Genomic DNA, 15,650 nt, shown 5'->3' on the forward strand with positions numbered 1-15,650 from the left:
AATGCACAACAACGATGAAAACCCACCCCTCCACAGCCTCTCTCTGTTAGTTGTTAGAGAATGTGCTCCAGCAAAATGAGCAAGTAGTCCAAGAAGGAAAAAAGATATGGAATCAGAGACTCAGGACCAGCGGTGGGAAACGGCCGGGGGAGCGCTCAGGGTGGTGCCCTGAACTCGGGCCTCAGAGCCACAAGACCAGGCTGAGTAGGAACATGGAGGTTTCTGGAGGCCGTCTCTGAAAACAGACCGCTTGGCGCGTTTGACCATACCGTCAGTTTCATAGCTTGGTAGCAAGTTTGGCACTGAGCAAACAGAAACAAAAGAAGGACACTTAATGCCATTCTGTGGTTATTTTAATCATAGTACATTATATAGCTGAGTTGTGAGCAGTATTTATAGGAATACTAAATACTGATTTAACCAAAAATATTTGTGTAATTACACTGAGTGGGTGTGTGTATGTGTGTGCACATGGGGTGGGGTATGGGGTAAAAGCCGAGTCTTCATCTTCTGTGGCAGGCAGTTGATGTCTAGAACTGAAAACTCGAGAACAAGTAGTGTAACTAGTTATTTCGAAACAGGCAGGTGATGAGCAGAAGGAACAGCCGAGAGACCTGCGTCTGTGAGGCGTGATTGCAGGGTGGGGGGGGGGTAGTCGGGCAGGAAACCGTGGTTTTCTGTTTTAAGCCTTAAGTACTCTGTGCTTTTTATATGATGTGTGTGTCTTTTGCTTAGAGAAACAAACCAGGCGCAGTGATGAGAGGCGAGCCTGGAGAGGCATAGGGTCCCAGGAAGAGGGTCTTGAAACTGTGTAAACACGGGGCTGGGACTTGGTGGGCAGATATCAGGCCATTGCGGACTTCAGGGCCAGCTCCTGGGGCCTTGCGGTTTGTGTTGTACCCTTGCAGCTCTACTCTCTATGCTCTCCCTGGTCCTCTGACCCTGTTGGATCATCCAGGAGCATGGCGGGCTAGGGGACAGTGTTTTCTCCCCATCAGGGAGCTGAGGTCTGCTGAACCCTCTACCTGTGGTCCTGCCAGCAGCCCCTCCACTCTGCTGCCCAGCAGGCCTGGCCTGGGTCAGGGTCGCCCCCTCTCGCTGGCCCTGCTGCTGCATCTCTCCCTGTGGTCTCCCCAGACTCCACCTCACTGTTATAGACAGTCCCTCTCTCCTCTCCAGACTCCCACTCTGAGTGCATCTCTGTTTCCTTGGGATTGTGACTGATGTGGGTATTATGCTGAGAAAAAGACTTTCCCCAGAACATTATGTGAATATTCATGGAAGCTTTCTTTCAGGTTATAGCCTGATAAACCCCTCATAAGTTGAAAATGTTGTAAGTCAAAAATGCATTTAATACACCTAAACTGAACACCATAGCTCAGTGCAGCCTACCTTAAATGTGCTTAGAACCCTTATTTAGCCTGCAGTGGGGCAAAATCATCTAACACAGAACCTACTTTGTAATAAGGTGTTGACTGTCTCATGTGATGGCTTGAATACTGTACTGACAGTGAGAAACAGAGCGGTTGTCTGGGTCCAGGATGGTTGTAAGCATATTGGTTGTTCACCCGCGTGATGGCGGGCGGGCTGACTGGGGGGCTGTGCTCGCTGTCGCTGCCCAGCTTCCCAGGAGAGGATCGGACTGCGTGTCGTAGCCTGGAAGAGAGCAACATTCAAAGCGTGGTTTCTACTGAATGCGTATTGCTTTCACATCATCATAAAGTCAAAAAATTGTAAGTCAACCATTGTGGGACTTCCCATTGTGTTCCAGTGGTTAGGGCTCTGCACATCCACTGCAGGGGGCATGGGTTTGATCCCTGGTCCGGGAACTAAGATTCCACATGCTGTGTAGTGTGGCGAAAAAAAAAAAAAAAAAAGTCAACCATTGTAAGTTGGGGATTGCCTGTATACTCACCGCTTGAGGTTAGTATATCTTAAGAGTAGGATAAATATATCTCATATGTTGTTTAATATGTGTGGTTATTATATGTATTAAATATGACAGATACATGAGATATAGAGATATAAAGAGATATGTCTACAGAGAGAGTTAAATATTATATGTAAAAGAGAGAGAATGATAATATAATACAAAAAACAAAAATCTGGAAGAATATAAAGACTGTGTACTGGGATGTCATCAGTGGTTATCCCTGAGTGATAGGGTTAAGGCCCCCCCCCCCAGTAGTATAATCAATTTCAGCAGTAAATGTGTGTTGTCAATATAGTTAAGAGTATGCAGAAAAGAACAGTTTGGTGCAGTATATTAGAACATAGAATGGGGATGAACTTGAACTTACATTGGGAATGACGCCCTTAGATTTTTTTTTTTTTGCCTCTAAAATCTGCCATCTCCTTTTATCCTGTGACCTCATAACATACTGTAATGATTACAATCTCTTAGTCATCCTCTTGGGAAATGCGCTGTTATCTCATTGTGAGACAGCCAGGGGTTTTTAAGTGATTCCATTCTCAAAAAGTTCTTGGGAAGTGAAGAGAAAAACACCAGCTCTGTCTGCTTCTTTGGGTGAATCTGAGACCAGAAGTGCCCGCTGTTACTCGTTTGGACTCCAGCCTCACACTGCTTCCAGGGAGGAGGTAGTTAACCTCTAGGAAGCTACTTGAGCTTGACTTCAGGAACTGGGTGGTGGCCGTGAACTGGGAGTGACGCTTCTGTGGCTGGAGGCTGATTGGTCCAGGAGTGCGGCCAGTGAGCTCCCTGTTGGTCCAGGAAGCAGCTCTGAGCTGTCCCGGTGGCTGGACAGCCCACAGGTATTCTTGCCCCACCCAGCCCTGCCTCCCAGGGAGTCTTCACTCTGAGTTCTCCATTGAAGAACAAAACCCAGCAACCCCCAGGGTCCTGCTGTGACAGAAAAGATGGTCCTTAAAACCAAAGAAGAGGATGGTGAGTCTCAGTTCTGGCCTGGGTATATGGGGTGGGGTTTAAGTATCTCTTTTGATTGACATGTGAAATCGTGTGACGACAGTTTTACTGCCTCTTGAGGAGTACCAACCGAGAGGCTCTTGCGTCTGTGTGTGTGTGTGTGTGTGTGTGTGTGTGTGTGTGTGAGAGAGAGAGAGAGAGAGAAAGAGAGAGACTGTGTTTTTAAACTGACGACGTCCCCCGGCCCCCACCCTTACTCTTTACTTTTCATTGAAGATCCGCCCTGGGCTTGGTGGCATGTGCCCTCCTACTTGGCGATCGTGTCTGACTTCCTGAATCTGAGTAACAGTCTTAGAAGCTCTGGAAGTTGCGTGTACGCCCAGAGTGAGTGTGACACTAAAAAGGAAGAATATTAGACACCAGGTTGAAAGTATCATTGAAGTTCAGGATGAATAATAACCATCTTTATTAAATAAAAATGTAACAAAGGGAATATCCGTAGTTATTTGATCTTCCTCTTTTGATATTAGGTATAAGACTGTTTGAAGCCTCCTCGGGTCTGGGGAACTTCCTTCATCTTCTTCACACCCACACTGTAAACAGTGAAGCTGTGAGTAAAGAGGTGACAATTTGTGGATTACAAATCCCAAAAGCTTTTGGAGAAGGACTGGCATAAAGCACCCTAGGTCAGGGCTCTCAGACATTCTGAAGTTAAGTTTTGTGTATGGACGTGTAGATGTTTTATTGTGATGCTTTCGTCAGATGGCTGTGTTTTAATGCTGTAAGACAAAAAGCAAAATGTGTACTGGTTTGTAGCTGGTAATGAATGATATGAGTAAGTCAGAAATAAATATTAGGCTATTTTTCAAAATGGATTTTGTGAAAGTGATAAACTTTGGACATCCGTTTTATGCTTTTCCTTATCTGATTCACTCTAAAGTATATTTTCAAGTTTTACCTCTATGTCAGACAGAGCATCGTGGACCATATCCACAGGGTGGTTTAGAAAGCTGTACCATGTGTGAAAACCTTTGGGAGAGAGAATGTTTGGTGTCAGTAATGACACTTGGCACATGAAGAGGGGACAATAATGAGGCAGTTGTAGGTCAAGCTGAACTGCCCGCATGGGAGATTTTGTGTCTGAAAGGTGAGTCCACAGTAGCTGAGGACTCTAGTTCAAAAGGGGACCCTTGTGAGAGAGGAAGAGGACATTGGCTGGGGTGGTAGGAGTGCGTTGGCCTGGCCTGGGCAGATAGTGACTGCTGCTCATTGAGCCAGCTCTACCCTCTTACTTGCTGCTGCTCCTTCTGGGTAGCCTGGCTTCAGACCCACCGAGGTGGTGTTAACTATCGCTTCAAAGTCAAGATCAAGGGGCCCCATGTCGTTGGCCTCTAGCCATCCTAGAGGCTTTAACATTCAACATCAGCTGCTCAGTGTGTGCGCCCTTGATTCAGGGGTGGGAGTAGGGCCAGGGCTTTTACAGATCAGATTTTAGTGGTAGGATTAATGGGCAACTTTGCTTTGAAAAAGTCACCTTCAAGAATGGGTGGTTCTCCAGGGACTTCCCTGGTGGTCCAGTGGTTAAGACTCCGTGCTTCCAAATGCAGGGGGCATGAGTTTGATCCCTGGTCAGGGAACTAAGATCACACATGCCATGTGGCGTGGCCAAAAGATTAAAAACGAAAGAAAAGAAAAGAATGGGTGGGTCTCCCTTTCCCTCAGCCCTCCTGGGAACTTTGTCTTGTTGTCTAGTTGGGACATTAAGGAGGGCAGTGTTGCTAAGATAGATGCCCCTAGGTACTGAGGTGAGATGCAGAAATGGCATCGGGCCGATGTGAAAGTGAAGGGAACAAATGGACTTTCCCGGGCAGGTCCCCAGCATCCCAGGGAGGGATGGTGAAATGTCAGCGTGTGCTTCTTATGCAGCTGCCTTGATAAGATTGTTACCCAAAGAGCCGCCCCACACAGGGGAATGAAGTTTTAAAAAATGTCTCTAAAGAAGTAAAATCCTACCTGCTGCACGAGTGTCCAGTCCACAGTCCTTCAGTTACAGGTGTGGCTTTACCTCTTTCCTTACTAGGTACTTAAGCTCACCAGTTTCTACTCCAGTTATGCAGTGCGTGTGAGCGAGGACTAACCAGTGTCCAGTTATGCAGGTGCATGTGTGACTTAACCATTGTACTGAATTGAGCACTGTTTTCTTAACTGTCTGAGGCTATTTTTTAGCTGTTTAATCTTATCTTTTGAGTGTTTGGCCCCCCTTGATTTGCCTTTGAACCTTCTCTTTGGGATGGAATCCCAGCTCCTTGGTGTGAGGGACACAAGGCCTTCACCTGCACAGCCCAGGCTCCCTGCCGGGTGCCTGGGCCCTGACCCAGGGTGTGCTCACTGTCCCCAGGCACCCAGCCACTCCCTGGCCTCCTCCCCTCGCTTGGGATGTGCATCGATAGTGGCTCTGCTTCTCCATTTGGGGAATCCATTTGTTCTCAAGTCCTGGCTCAGAGGCTTGGCTGCTCTGAAGCCACTTGGTGTCCCCAGCGTCCTCTGAGTCCTGGGCAGGCATGGCCACCATGGTAGTGTGTGCTGCTACCACGGGCTCACACGCCTCCCTGGCTGGCCTCTCCATCCTGTGCAAGGCAAGGGCTGGAGCTCTTTCAATCCCAGCTCCGAGCACAGGCTGGGCATATGCAGATGCATAGTAGATGCTGAGCTGACGTGGCTTTGATTATTCCAGTGAGAGAAAATAAAGAGCTGAGGACATAGCCAGTGAGTGTGAATTGGGCTTGGTCTGTTTGTGGATTACTTATACTCATTGAGGCTTACCTCATCTCTAAACTGGAGGTAAAACTGGAGGTAACAGTGCATAGTTCATAGTTGGACTTTGTTGTCAAGTTCAAATAAAAATGGAAATGAAAAAAGATTTTAAGCCATGGACACTATGTGAATATAGGATAGTGTTATTTGTAGGAAGATATGCTGAACAGAATGGAATTAAATTGAATGCCTCTCCCTTAGGACGTTGGATGTTCAGGTTGCATCTAGAATACTCTCTCTGATGGTAACTTACCTCTCATCCCATCCTCCAAATGCGTTCCTTGTCATTGTGCCAGCCTCACATTGGGCAGGTTGCTGAGGTCAAGGCGAATATTAAGTGGAAAAGCAAAGGTGCTATAAGTGAACATCCATAGGTACTCCTCACTCCCTTCCTTATGGGTTGAGCTTGTATTTTGAAAAATCAAAGTCGGTTACATCTTTGAAAATTCACGCGTTGTACAAAAGTTTAACTCTCTGACGTTCCCTTCCTTTTCAGTCACATGTAAATAGTGCTGCATTTTGACTCAACTTCTGTGATATTTAATGTGGGTTGATTTTACAATGTTATGTACACCTCCAAATGTGCACCTTTGCTGCTTCCTCTTCTGTAAATCCAGTGATGCTATAATTTCCTTTCAGAGTGATCATTATGTTTCACATCATAATAATGGTTTTATTCAAGTAAAATACATGTAAGTAAAAAAAAAAAAAAAAAAGGTTACATCTTTATTTTTAAGCTAGAGCGCTTGGCACTGTACAAAAACACATCTCAGCAGACCTGCATCACCATCTGCTGGGACCAGTTTTTGAAGGGGACTCGCTCTGGTCTGGATTTCATAGGCTCTGGTCTGGATTTCATAGGCTCGGGTCTGGATTTCGTAGGCTCTGGTCTGGATTTCATAGGCTGTCTGTGGAGCATGCCAGCGTGAGTGCCTACAGTGTTGAACAGAGGGTCAGGACTGCCCTTTCTTCTTGATGAAAGAGGTGAACAGAAACGAGGCTCAGGTTCTGCTCTGAAAAGAGCGGACCTTTATCCATCGTTGGAGGCTTTCTGCAGCCTCCCAAGTTCTCTTTGTTACCAAACATGAAAGCCATAGGGCTGGCTGCCGGTGGTCAGGACCCAGCGTCCAGGAGGCAGGTGGGGTGCGGAGGGCAGCAGGTGGAGTTGTCTGAGAAGCCAGCGTTGTGGAAAGAAGAGGCAGGGAGTGTGGGTCTTGGCAGGACACAGATGTGGGGCCTTAGGAGCCCCCAGCCTGCGGAGTGGGCAGTGGAGATGAGGACAGGCAGGTGCGGTAGATCTGGACTGGAGGCATGAGGACCTTGTGGTCCACCCCTCCCTGTGGCTCTGGAAGATGCGCTGAGCATGTTTGTGGTGGGGGGCTGACAGGACCTATATAGAGTTTGCCGCTGGTTACATTAAAAGTGGAGGGGTGGACCTTCTGGAAGTTTTTTATAGTATCCATTTCTCATTTTTCCCATGCATTTTGACAGCCCTCCAAAGGCACCTTTACTGAATTTACATTGTTCTTGTCTCTGCTTCTCTTTCTGTTTGTCGAAGCCCAGCTGAGATTTCTTTTTTAGAAAAAGACTCTTGTAACTGCTGCTGTCTTTTCCTTTTACCTTGTGAAGAGTTTCCACTCGGGGATTCAGATGGGTTCATCTTGCAGCTGGGACAGTCACTAGATGCAGAGGGACCACAGGCTTGTGGGGCCCCAGCTCCTGGGGGGACATGGAGCTCTGCCAGGGCTGGCGTTGGGTGGGACTGCTGAGATGCGCTGCTCTTGGGACCCACGTGTCCTCCTCCTGAGCCCGTGCTGTGTGTGACACACCAGGGAAAACAGGGACAGAAGTTAGTCCTGCTGCCCTCAGCTCTGCTCATGGTCAGGACCCGCCCCACCACTGCTTCCTTTCTTACAAAGATAATTTCTTTTATTTAAATTAATTAATTAATTAATTAATTAATTTTTAAAATTGGCTGTGTTGGGTCTTTTTTGCTGTGTGCGGGCTTTTTCTTTTTAGTTGCAGTGAGCGGGAGCTACTCTTTGTTGTGGTGCGCAGGCTCCTCATTGCTGTGGCTTCTCTTGTTGCAGAGCACGGGCTCTAGGCACGTGGGCTTCAGTAGTTGCAGCACATGAGTTCAATAGTTGTGGCACGTGGGCTCTAAAGCGCAGGCTCAGTAGTTGTGGTGCATGGGCTTAGTTGCTCTGCAGCATGTGGGATCTTCCTGGAGCAGGGCTCGAACCTGTGCCCCCTGCATTGGCAGGTGGATTCTCAACCACTGCGCCACCTAGGAAGCCCACAAAGATAATTTCTTGACTTTTGTATGTTCTTCCTTCCTTACCCTACAGAGAAATCATGAAAGCTTAACTTCTGACCTAGAAAAACACAATGCATTTCTTTTCCAAGTCAGTGGCTGTTTCTGTGCCTCCTCTCTTTCTAGCATCTTAAGTCTCTTCTCTTTTGTCTTTTCTGTTAAGAGTTCAGGATTCTGATTTATAGAAATATGTTGGAATCCCACCTAGACAGCACAGCATGATGGTATAGTTAACCACAGGAATTTCATACGCATTGTAACAGGACTCACCTGTGTTTCTTCCACAAAAGGAATACTTGGGCATTAATCTGAGCAAAAGTTTTGGGGTAAGTGGCTGGTGACGTTTCCGTATTTTCTCTGAATAGAAATTTCAACATAACATTTTGCCTTAGCTGTGGATCCAGATGCACAGAAAGGTATCAAACGCAGCGCTACCACCTCCGCCTGCTCCCTGTCCACATTCCTCGTCTCTGAAGAGGGTCCTTGTTGACAGCTTGTGTGCTCTTCTCAGATCTGTGCGCTTACTGACATCATCGCCACATACGTGGTATCCTGTTCCTTCCTGTGGCACTGGGTCTGGGAGATCTTTCCGTGCTGGCGTCTCCCGACCAGCTCTTTCTTTTTCGTGACCAGGTCGTGTGTAAGTAGTTGTCATTTTTGCCCTTTTGGGAGTGCGTCCATTAGGTAAGTTCTTACATGGAATTGCTGAAATGAAAAGTATTGCAGAAAGCTTGCACTGTTCACACTCCCCTCACAGAGCCTGCACCGCCTGCGCACCCCACGTCCTCAGTGGATGCTCTCATTTCTGCCAGACTCACAGGAAGCGGTGTGGCGTCCATTCTTTAACTTGAGAGTTCACGTGTCCTTTACATCTGGCCCTTGTGTTTCTCTTTCTGTGTCTGGCTGGTTTTTTATGTCTTTGGCTGGTTGTGTCCGTCTTTGTCTTACTGCTCTACGTGCTGCTCTTCTCGTGAAAAAAAGCTAATCCTCTGTCGTGTATTTTGCACATTTGTTATCCTGGTTCTTTACCTTTTAGCTCATAGAACTTTATTTTCCATTTTGAAGCTTTTCACTTTATTGTAGCAAACTGAACAGACTCTCTGAGATTATGACCGTATTAATCCACGTTCTATTCTAGAATTTTTGTGGTTTCTTTTTTTACATTAAAATCTTTGATTCAGCTAGAATTTATTCTGACATAAATGAGGTAGGCATTCAGCTTAGTTTTTCCTCAAATGAGTAGCTGGCTAGTTGCCCCTCCCCCCCCCCCCCCCCCATTGACTGAGTAATCCTATTTTTCTTTATATTTTTTGTATCTGTAAAAAAATTTTTTTCTTTATGAGATTTTATGACTTGAAGTGCCACCTGTGTGTTTCAGTCAGTATTTCTTGAGTTTCTTTTCTGCTGTTTTCCTTCTCTAGTGCTGAAATTTCAGATTATTGATGTCTCACACACTTTAATCTCTGGCAGAAGCTCCCCTCATGTTACCCTTCTTTCTCTTCATAATTTTCTGGGCTATTCATATATACATTTTCCATAAGAACTTTAATATCGTTTTATCTGTCACACTCCCGTAAAACTTGTTGGTAAGATAAATAGTATTTTTAGAAACTGATGCACATACTGAGGACAGCCTTTTCCTGCAGGAGTCTTCCTACCTGTGCTCAGATCTTTCTTGTTTTATTGGTGACTTTCTCCTGCCACAGTAATCCCGCTGGCTTGCGGGGAATTTGCTGGTATTCGGGGGTACTCTAATAGAGTGAAGATCTGTTTGTATTGGAAGGAGGTGGCCCCTGCCCTCTCTCAGGTCAGCTGGCCTCCTTGAGCTGGTGGTGGAGATGCACAGTGCCACCCTAGGTCTCTGTGGGTAAAGCGTTGCCGCCTCCTGCCTCCTCCTTGTGGCCGCACAGTCCTCCCCTCCTTCTTCCCTGAAGTCTCCTCCCGTCTCTGCTGCACCCTCTGCAAAGGGCAGGACGGAGAGGATGGGCAGCCCTGGCGAGGATGAGTCCCCCGCACTGGTGCCAGGAGCGGGCCCCCATCAGGGAGGCTGGCCTCTTGCCTGCCCCAGCTTTGCTGCCTGTGAGCGGACCCAGGGCCACCGGGACCTGGTGAGCGAGGGCCTGGGTTGGTGCCTCCAGCTCCTCAGGCTTCTCTCAAACCTCAGAGAACCTTTTCTGGAGCTCGGGCAGCTCTAAGAAGAGTTGATGTCTGGCACCAGGAGCTGGCTATTTCTACTTTGGGGTTAGAGTTAGGAACTGCTGCCCTCTCAGTTGCTTCAGGCCCTTCTTAAAGCAGGAACCGAAGCTGGTCTTGGCTTCTTTAAAGAAGCATTTATGCTCCTAGCTTTTACTAAAGAGTAATTCAGCAATTTAAAGCATAAGGAATGGAGTAGAACGGTTGAAACTCCACGCCTGAGTTTCGTGTGACACAGAAGCAGGGGAGGTGGGGATGCTGAGATGCGGCCAGCGGGCTCTGCGCCTGGTATGCGCCTGGTACACCCGGGTGACGTGGGGCTCGGGGAGGCCCCGTGCGTAGGATTAGCAAGTTTGCGATGTTGATGAATTGAAAGACACTGATTTATTGCCTCTCAGGGCTTGTCTGTGGAATAAGCAAGTGCTGCAGATCCCCCTGTGCACGTGGTGGAGGGCCTGGTTCAAGGCAGCCCTGACGAGATGCTGCGTGGTGGGGGGAGTGGGTGTTGCACAGGGTGGCCGTGGAAGTTCTGAGCTACTCAGGGGGCAGAAGACACTTAGTTCTCTGCTCCCACTTCTGAGCCAAAGTTCGCTGCCTTGGACAAACGCCCTGTGTTCCTGTCACTTCTCCCTGGCCACCACGAAAAAGCTGCCTGTCCCTTTTTCTTGGTGCCCCCATGCCTCTTCCCGCTCTGTCTCTACCTTGCCTCCCTCCCGACAACGGGACAGTCAGATGTCTTCATGCCAGACTCAAAGGACAAGGTCTGACTTGTACAAACTTGTCCCCGTTTGTCCCCCGTCCCCAGCCTTGAGTGCCCTCTCCCTGATGGCCCAGCCTCAGCTCTTGTGAAGGCCTCCTGGGACAACTGGGCCACGGGCTTGGCTGTCACTGACCCCGTATCATCTGTAGCCAGCATTCATTTGGCGTTTACTTGCTGCTTGATTCTTTTTTCTTTAAAAGGAACAGTAACATGTTAGCTCTTTGGGGGCCAAAACCATATCTTACCATCTTTGTATCATCTACAGTAACTATTGGCTTGGCCAAAAAGTTCGTTCAGTCTTTTTCCATTTGGGTTATAACATCCATCTTATGGAGAAACCCGAACGAACTTTCATTAAATAGGGTGCCTGTTTTATGGGTGGTAACCGTTTTTTTTCCCCAAAAGATTATTGGATTTATGAGTCTGAGAAAGTGATTTTTTAAAGCTTTTATTTTCTCTGTTGGTAGATTTCCTGAGATTACTAGCTGGTCAGCAGTCTTTTTTCTCTGATCATCACTGTGATTTCATAAACTTGACTGTGGGACCATGTATTTGAGATCTGTCTCTAGATATGAGGTGGGCCACACTGCAGACTTCCTGTCGGTAGCTTTTCCCTCTCACTTCTTATCTCCTTGCTTTCTTGGATCAGACTGTTTGTGCTGAGAATTGACTGTGGTACAGGCTTTGCTGCCAGCCAGGCTGACCTGCTGTCACGCTGAGGCCTTTGCTGGTTTACACGCTGTAAGTCAAGCCCAGCGATGGATCCTCTGTTGCTCAGTTGTAGCTGGTGAGTTCAGGGGGAGACACAGTAAGCCTGTGCCCTATGACCAAGTCGTGCACAGGAAGTGATAGGTCAGCATCTGCCTGCTGGGACTTTTAAATCCCTAGAGAGTGTATGTGCGTATTTTCATGTTACCTCAAAAAGGGGGACACAGCCCTTAGGACTGTGTAGAGGCTGTGAGAATACTTACAGTATTTTACTGGAAGGCAAGAGCTTAATTTCTTGGACAGATAACCCCCTGGGAACAGGACAGTGTCCAGCCAGGTGGTAGACTCCATGATACTAACATGTTCAAAGGAGGTGGAATGAAGAAGGCCATTAAGTGATGGTTACTTTGTGTGAACGGAGGGAGTCCTCCCTGTAAGAGGTGGATCTTGATGGCTCACCAGGATGAGCCTCTAAACAACGAGAAGGAAGCAAAGACAGGTTGGGAATGAGGTTCTCTGGTGGACCAGGGAGGATGGCCTCTCCCTGGGGCCAGGGGAGGATGGGCAGCTCACCAGACCCAGTGTCCAGTAGGGACTCTCAATCCATGTGTTTGTTGAAAGCTTGTCTCCTTTTGCAGCTTAAAGCAAAGATTTCATAAGTACTTTTAGGGTTGATTTCTCATAGATTTGGTATGATTCTTTATTTATTTATTGGCTGTGTTGGGTCTTTGTTGCTGCACATGGGCTTTCTCTAGTTGCGGCGAGCAGGGACCACTCTTCATTGTGGTGCGTGAGCTCCTCACTGCGGTGGTTTCTCTTGTTGTGGAGCACGGTCTCTAGGTGCACGGGCTTCAGTAGTTGTGGCACACGAGCTCAATAGTTGTGGCTCATGGGCTCTAGAGCACAGGCTCAATAGTTGTGGCACATGAGTTTAGTTGCTCCGTGGCATGTGGGATCTTCCCAGAGCAGGGATCAAACCCGTGTCCCCTGCATTGGCAGGTGGATTCTTATCCACTATGCCACCTAGGAAGTCCTTGGTATGATTCTTTTAGATGAGAACTGCCATTTTGACACAAAAATAAAATTGTTCATATTGTGGCTGTTTGTTTGAAGACAGGCTAGGCTGCAAAGCCCAAGTGTTTGGTTAAGTCTGCCGACCCTCTCATGGTAATGAGGAAACCTCAGAGCATGGAACCCATGTTAGTGTAGCAGGGGGGAGGGTGCCTCCATATCAGCAGTTTCCTAAGGACGGAGGACTGGAAGACTGGGGAAGGTGTGGATGTTGTAGTTTTTTCCCCTCCTTTTGTTGTGTATCTGGAGCAGTGGTTCTTAAGCAGGGCAGTTTTGCCCTGTAGGGGATTTGGCAACATCTGGAGATGTTTGGGGTTGTCCTGTCTGGGGGTTGGGTGGGATGTTACTGGCATCCAGTGGGTGGAGGCCAGGGTGCAGTTAAATGTGCTCTAAGGCAAAGGACGCCCTCTACACAGAATGATCCCCAAAATGTCAATAGTGCCGAGATCAGAGAACCTCATCTAGTGTAGTGATTTTCTCTTTTTTCTCCTTGTTTGGCATTTGTTTTAAAATCCTTATGTCTCTTCCCTTATTAGTCAAAGGCAAGTGCTTCCCAGAGGGGTCTGCAGACACAGCCTTCAGTTGCCCTGTGTTCTGGTTTCATACAGGGGCCTGAGTCTCCTGAACCCGCGTCTCTGGGCCTGGGGTTGCAGATCTGTGTGTCTGATGGTGCCCTTGGTCATCCTTACACCTTTGGAGTTTGAGAGCCACTCCTCTCGGGCTGTAGCAGCGTTTCAGCTGTCAGGCCGAGCTGGGGGAATGTCACCAGCCATCTTACAGTGTTGTCCCTGGACCCACCTGCCTAACTCATCCTAACCAGAATGTACTGGAACGCTATGTTGCAGCCTCTGGTGTGGAAACACCCTTGGCCGGTGTGTGGAGAGAGTGGTTAGCACATAGCCTGAGTGGGAGGCAAGCCCTTTTTAGTAAAAAGACTAGAACATGCCACGTGGAGACAGGAGGTCTAGGGCCGCAGAGGGCAGGAAGCGGGGGATTGTGTTGGAGGCGTGTGGTCAGCATCCCTGCCTGCTGACAGCTGTGCGGGGCAGAAGGGGGTGGCCTTGTGCTGAGGGTAGCAGAATAGCCTGCACTTCAGATCCTGCCCTCTTGTTTACCCACTCAGGAAGGAGAGAGTACCTTAAGTAAGGGTTAACATCCTCCCAAGGAAGCCACCATCAGTGTTTTGCTTCCAAGAGGGAGAAAAACGCCGCTGCAGCCAGTGAGCAAAGGCTCTCGGCACGTCCCCTCCCCCGCGGAGGCCGCGAGTGGGGGCGCGGTGGGCGGGGCGCTGTAATTGCATTCATGGAAATAAGCCTGGAGGACGGAGCACACGCTCCAAGTGTCAGCCCGGCGACAGCTCCGCGGCCATCTCCGTCCACGCCAGCCTTCCCCACCAGGATCGGCTCCCTCTCCACCGAGTTTCCGCTCAGCTTTTGTGTCCCCGGCCGCCGCCTCTGCCCTGGCAGTGCGGACGCACATGCCGTGCGGGCTCCGTGCCTGCGTCTGCCCGGCGCTGTGGGGGCAGCCGGGGGCCTGGGACTGGGGGGCCGCGGTGCCAGGCCACCATGGCCTCTGAAGCGGAGAGCTGCCACCTGCCCGGGCTTTGACGTCGCCGCCCCGGGGCTGCCGGGATCCTGGGGCCGCCGGAGAGGGTACTCGCCCTGGGTAAGAGGCCGGGTGGGTGGCGGAGTGGGTGGCGCGTGTGAGCCCATCGTGTGCGAGCCCATCGTGTGCAGCTTCTGTAGAGCACGGATCCCTCTGTTATTATGCACCGCTGCCGGCCTCGCCCACCCAGGAGCCGGCGGCAGCGATGTGTGCAGCGGCTGCTTCTCTGCATGTCTGCCTTGTGGTTTCGCCTTCTGCTCTCTCCTCCTAGGGTCTTTCCAGTAGCTTCTTCAAATAGAGGTTTAAGCCTGCAGTGTGGTTTCTTCTAGGCCTGAGGATGAGGAGCAAGCTAGTAACCAGTTTCTGTGGTCCTACCCTGGTGAGGTTAGAAACAGGACAGCAGAGAGCAGAGGGGCAAATTCGGGAAGATCCCCCCTCAGCCCACCCTAGGAGTTTTTAATTTTACTCATTAAGAACTTTGGAACCTTCTCCTGGTACATACGGGTAGCCCTCTTTCCAAAAACGCACACAGAAGAGGAGCTGGAGTCCCATGTTTATTTTGGTGCCAGGGGTCTGTATCAGCTGTCAGGCAGAGAGGGGGGAATGTCTCAGTCTGCAGAAATATTCAGGGTTTTACAAAGGGCCAGTGTACACGTAGGTTTTAAGAAGGTGGGTAAAGTGAGAGCGCACTGACTTCTTCAGTTCTTCAGCCCCCGCCCAGCCTCTCTTCTGGAGGGAAGGGGTGTGGTGGCACAGATGTGCAGTGCCTGAGATGGCGTGGGGAGGGGGAGTGCTCGCTCAGGAGGAAGGAGGAGGGGGCACCGACGGTCGGGTTTGTCTGCTGGGATGGGAGCTGCCAGGCACGCCTTGGACCTGAGAGTGGAGGGCTCCGCGATGTCTCAAGGAGCCAGAGGTAGAACATGGTTCTCCTTGTCGAGCTGCCTCCAGCTCTGCTTTCAGTCCCTGTGACCCTTTCAAAAACAGCCTTGGAGACAGAGATTGCAAGTATGAGTGCTGGAAAGAAAGTGCTGCAGAAGTCCAGCTGGATCACACATTACCACTGCTAGGTCTTGGAAAAGCTTGAGGTTCTTAAAACGATTATTCTCTAGTTTTCAGCTTTCATTGAAAGCAGATGTTAACTTTATTTTTTCTAAACCAAACTTACAGGATAAAATTTTATGACTTTGTTTCTTTTACTACCTTGAAATTTGACCTCATTTCCCTTTGGTTAGCTGGTTAAATCATAGCGTTATACAAACTGGCCTTCGGATTCTAGGATTTATTAGATAAAATGTGTTGAT

The 15,650-nt window shown here is 48.9% G+C and overlaps 1 protein-coding gene across 6 annotated transcripts in view; it reads left to right on the top strand.

Annotated features, from left to right (window-relative positions):
* Positions 1-15,650, top strand: part of CYTH1 (cytohesin 1) — an 80,950-nt gene that overhangs the window by 34,301 nt on the left and 30,999 nt on the right. Inside the window, exon 1 of one of the 6 annotated variants that reach the window (XM_057715293.1) lies at positions 2,766-2,905. The exons of 1 other annotated variant lie outside the window; for it this stretch is intronic. In XM_057715293.1, the coding sequence (XP_057571276.1) occupies positions 2,878-2,905 (28 nt within the window). In that variant the 5' untranslated portion in view covers positions 2,766-2,877. Of the gene's footprint in view, positions 1-2,765; positions 2,906-3,250; positions 3,269-14,068; positions 14,410-15,154; positions 15,263-15,650 lie in introns of those variants that run through there. 4 more of the 6 variants (XM_057715298.1, XM_057715297.1, XM_057715292.1 and 1 more) reach the window with 4 other exon arrangements.

The sequence above is a fragment of the Hippopotamus amphibius genome, chromosome 17, assembly GCF_030028045.1.
Source record: "Hippopotamus amphibius kiboko isolate mHipAmp2 chromosome 17, mHipAmp2.hap2, whole genome shotgun sequence".
Lineage (NCBI taxonomy): Eukaryota > Metazoa > Chordata > Mammalia > Artiodactyla > Hippopotamidae > Hippopotamus > Hippopotamus amphibius.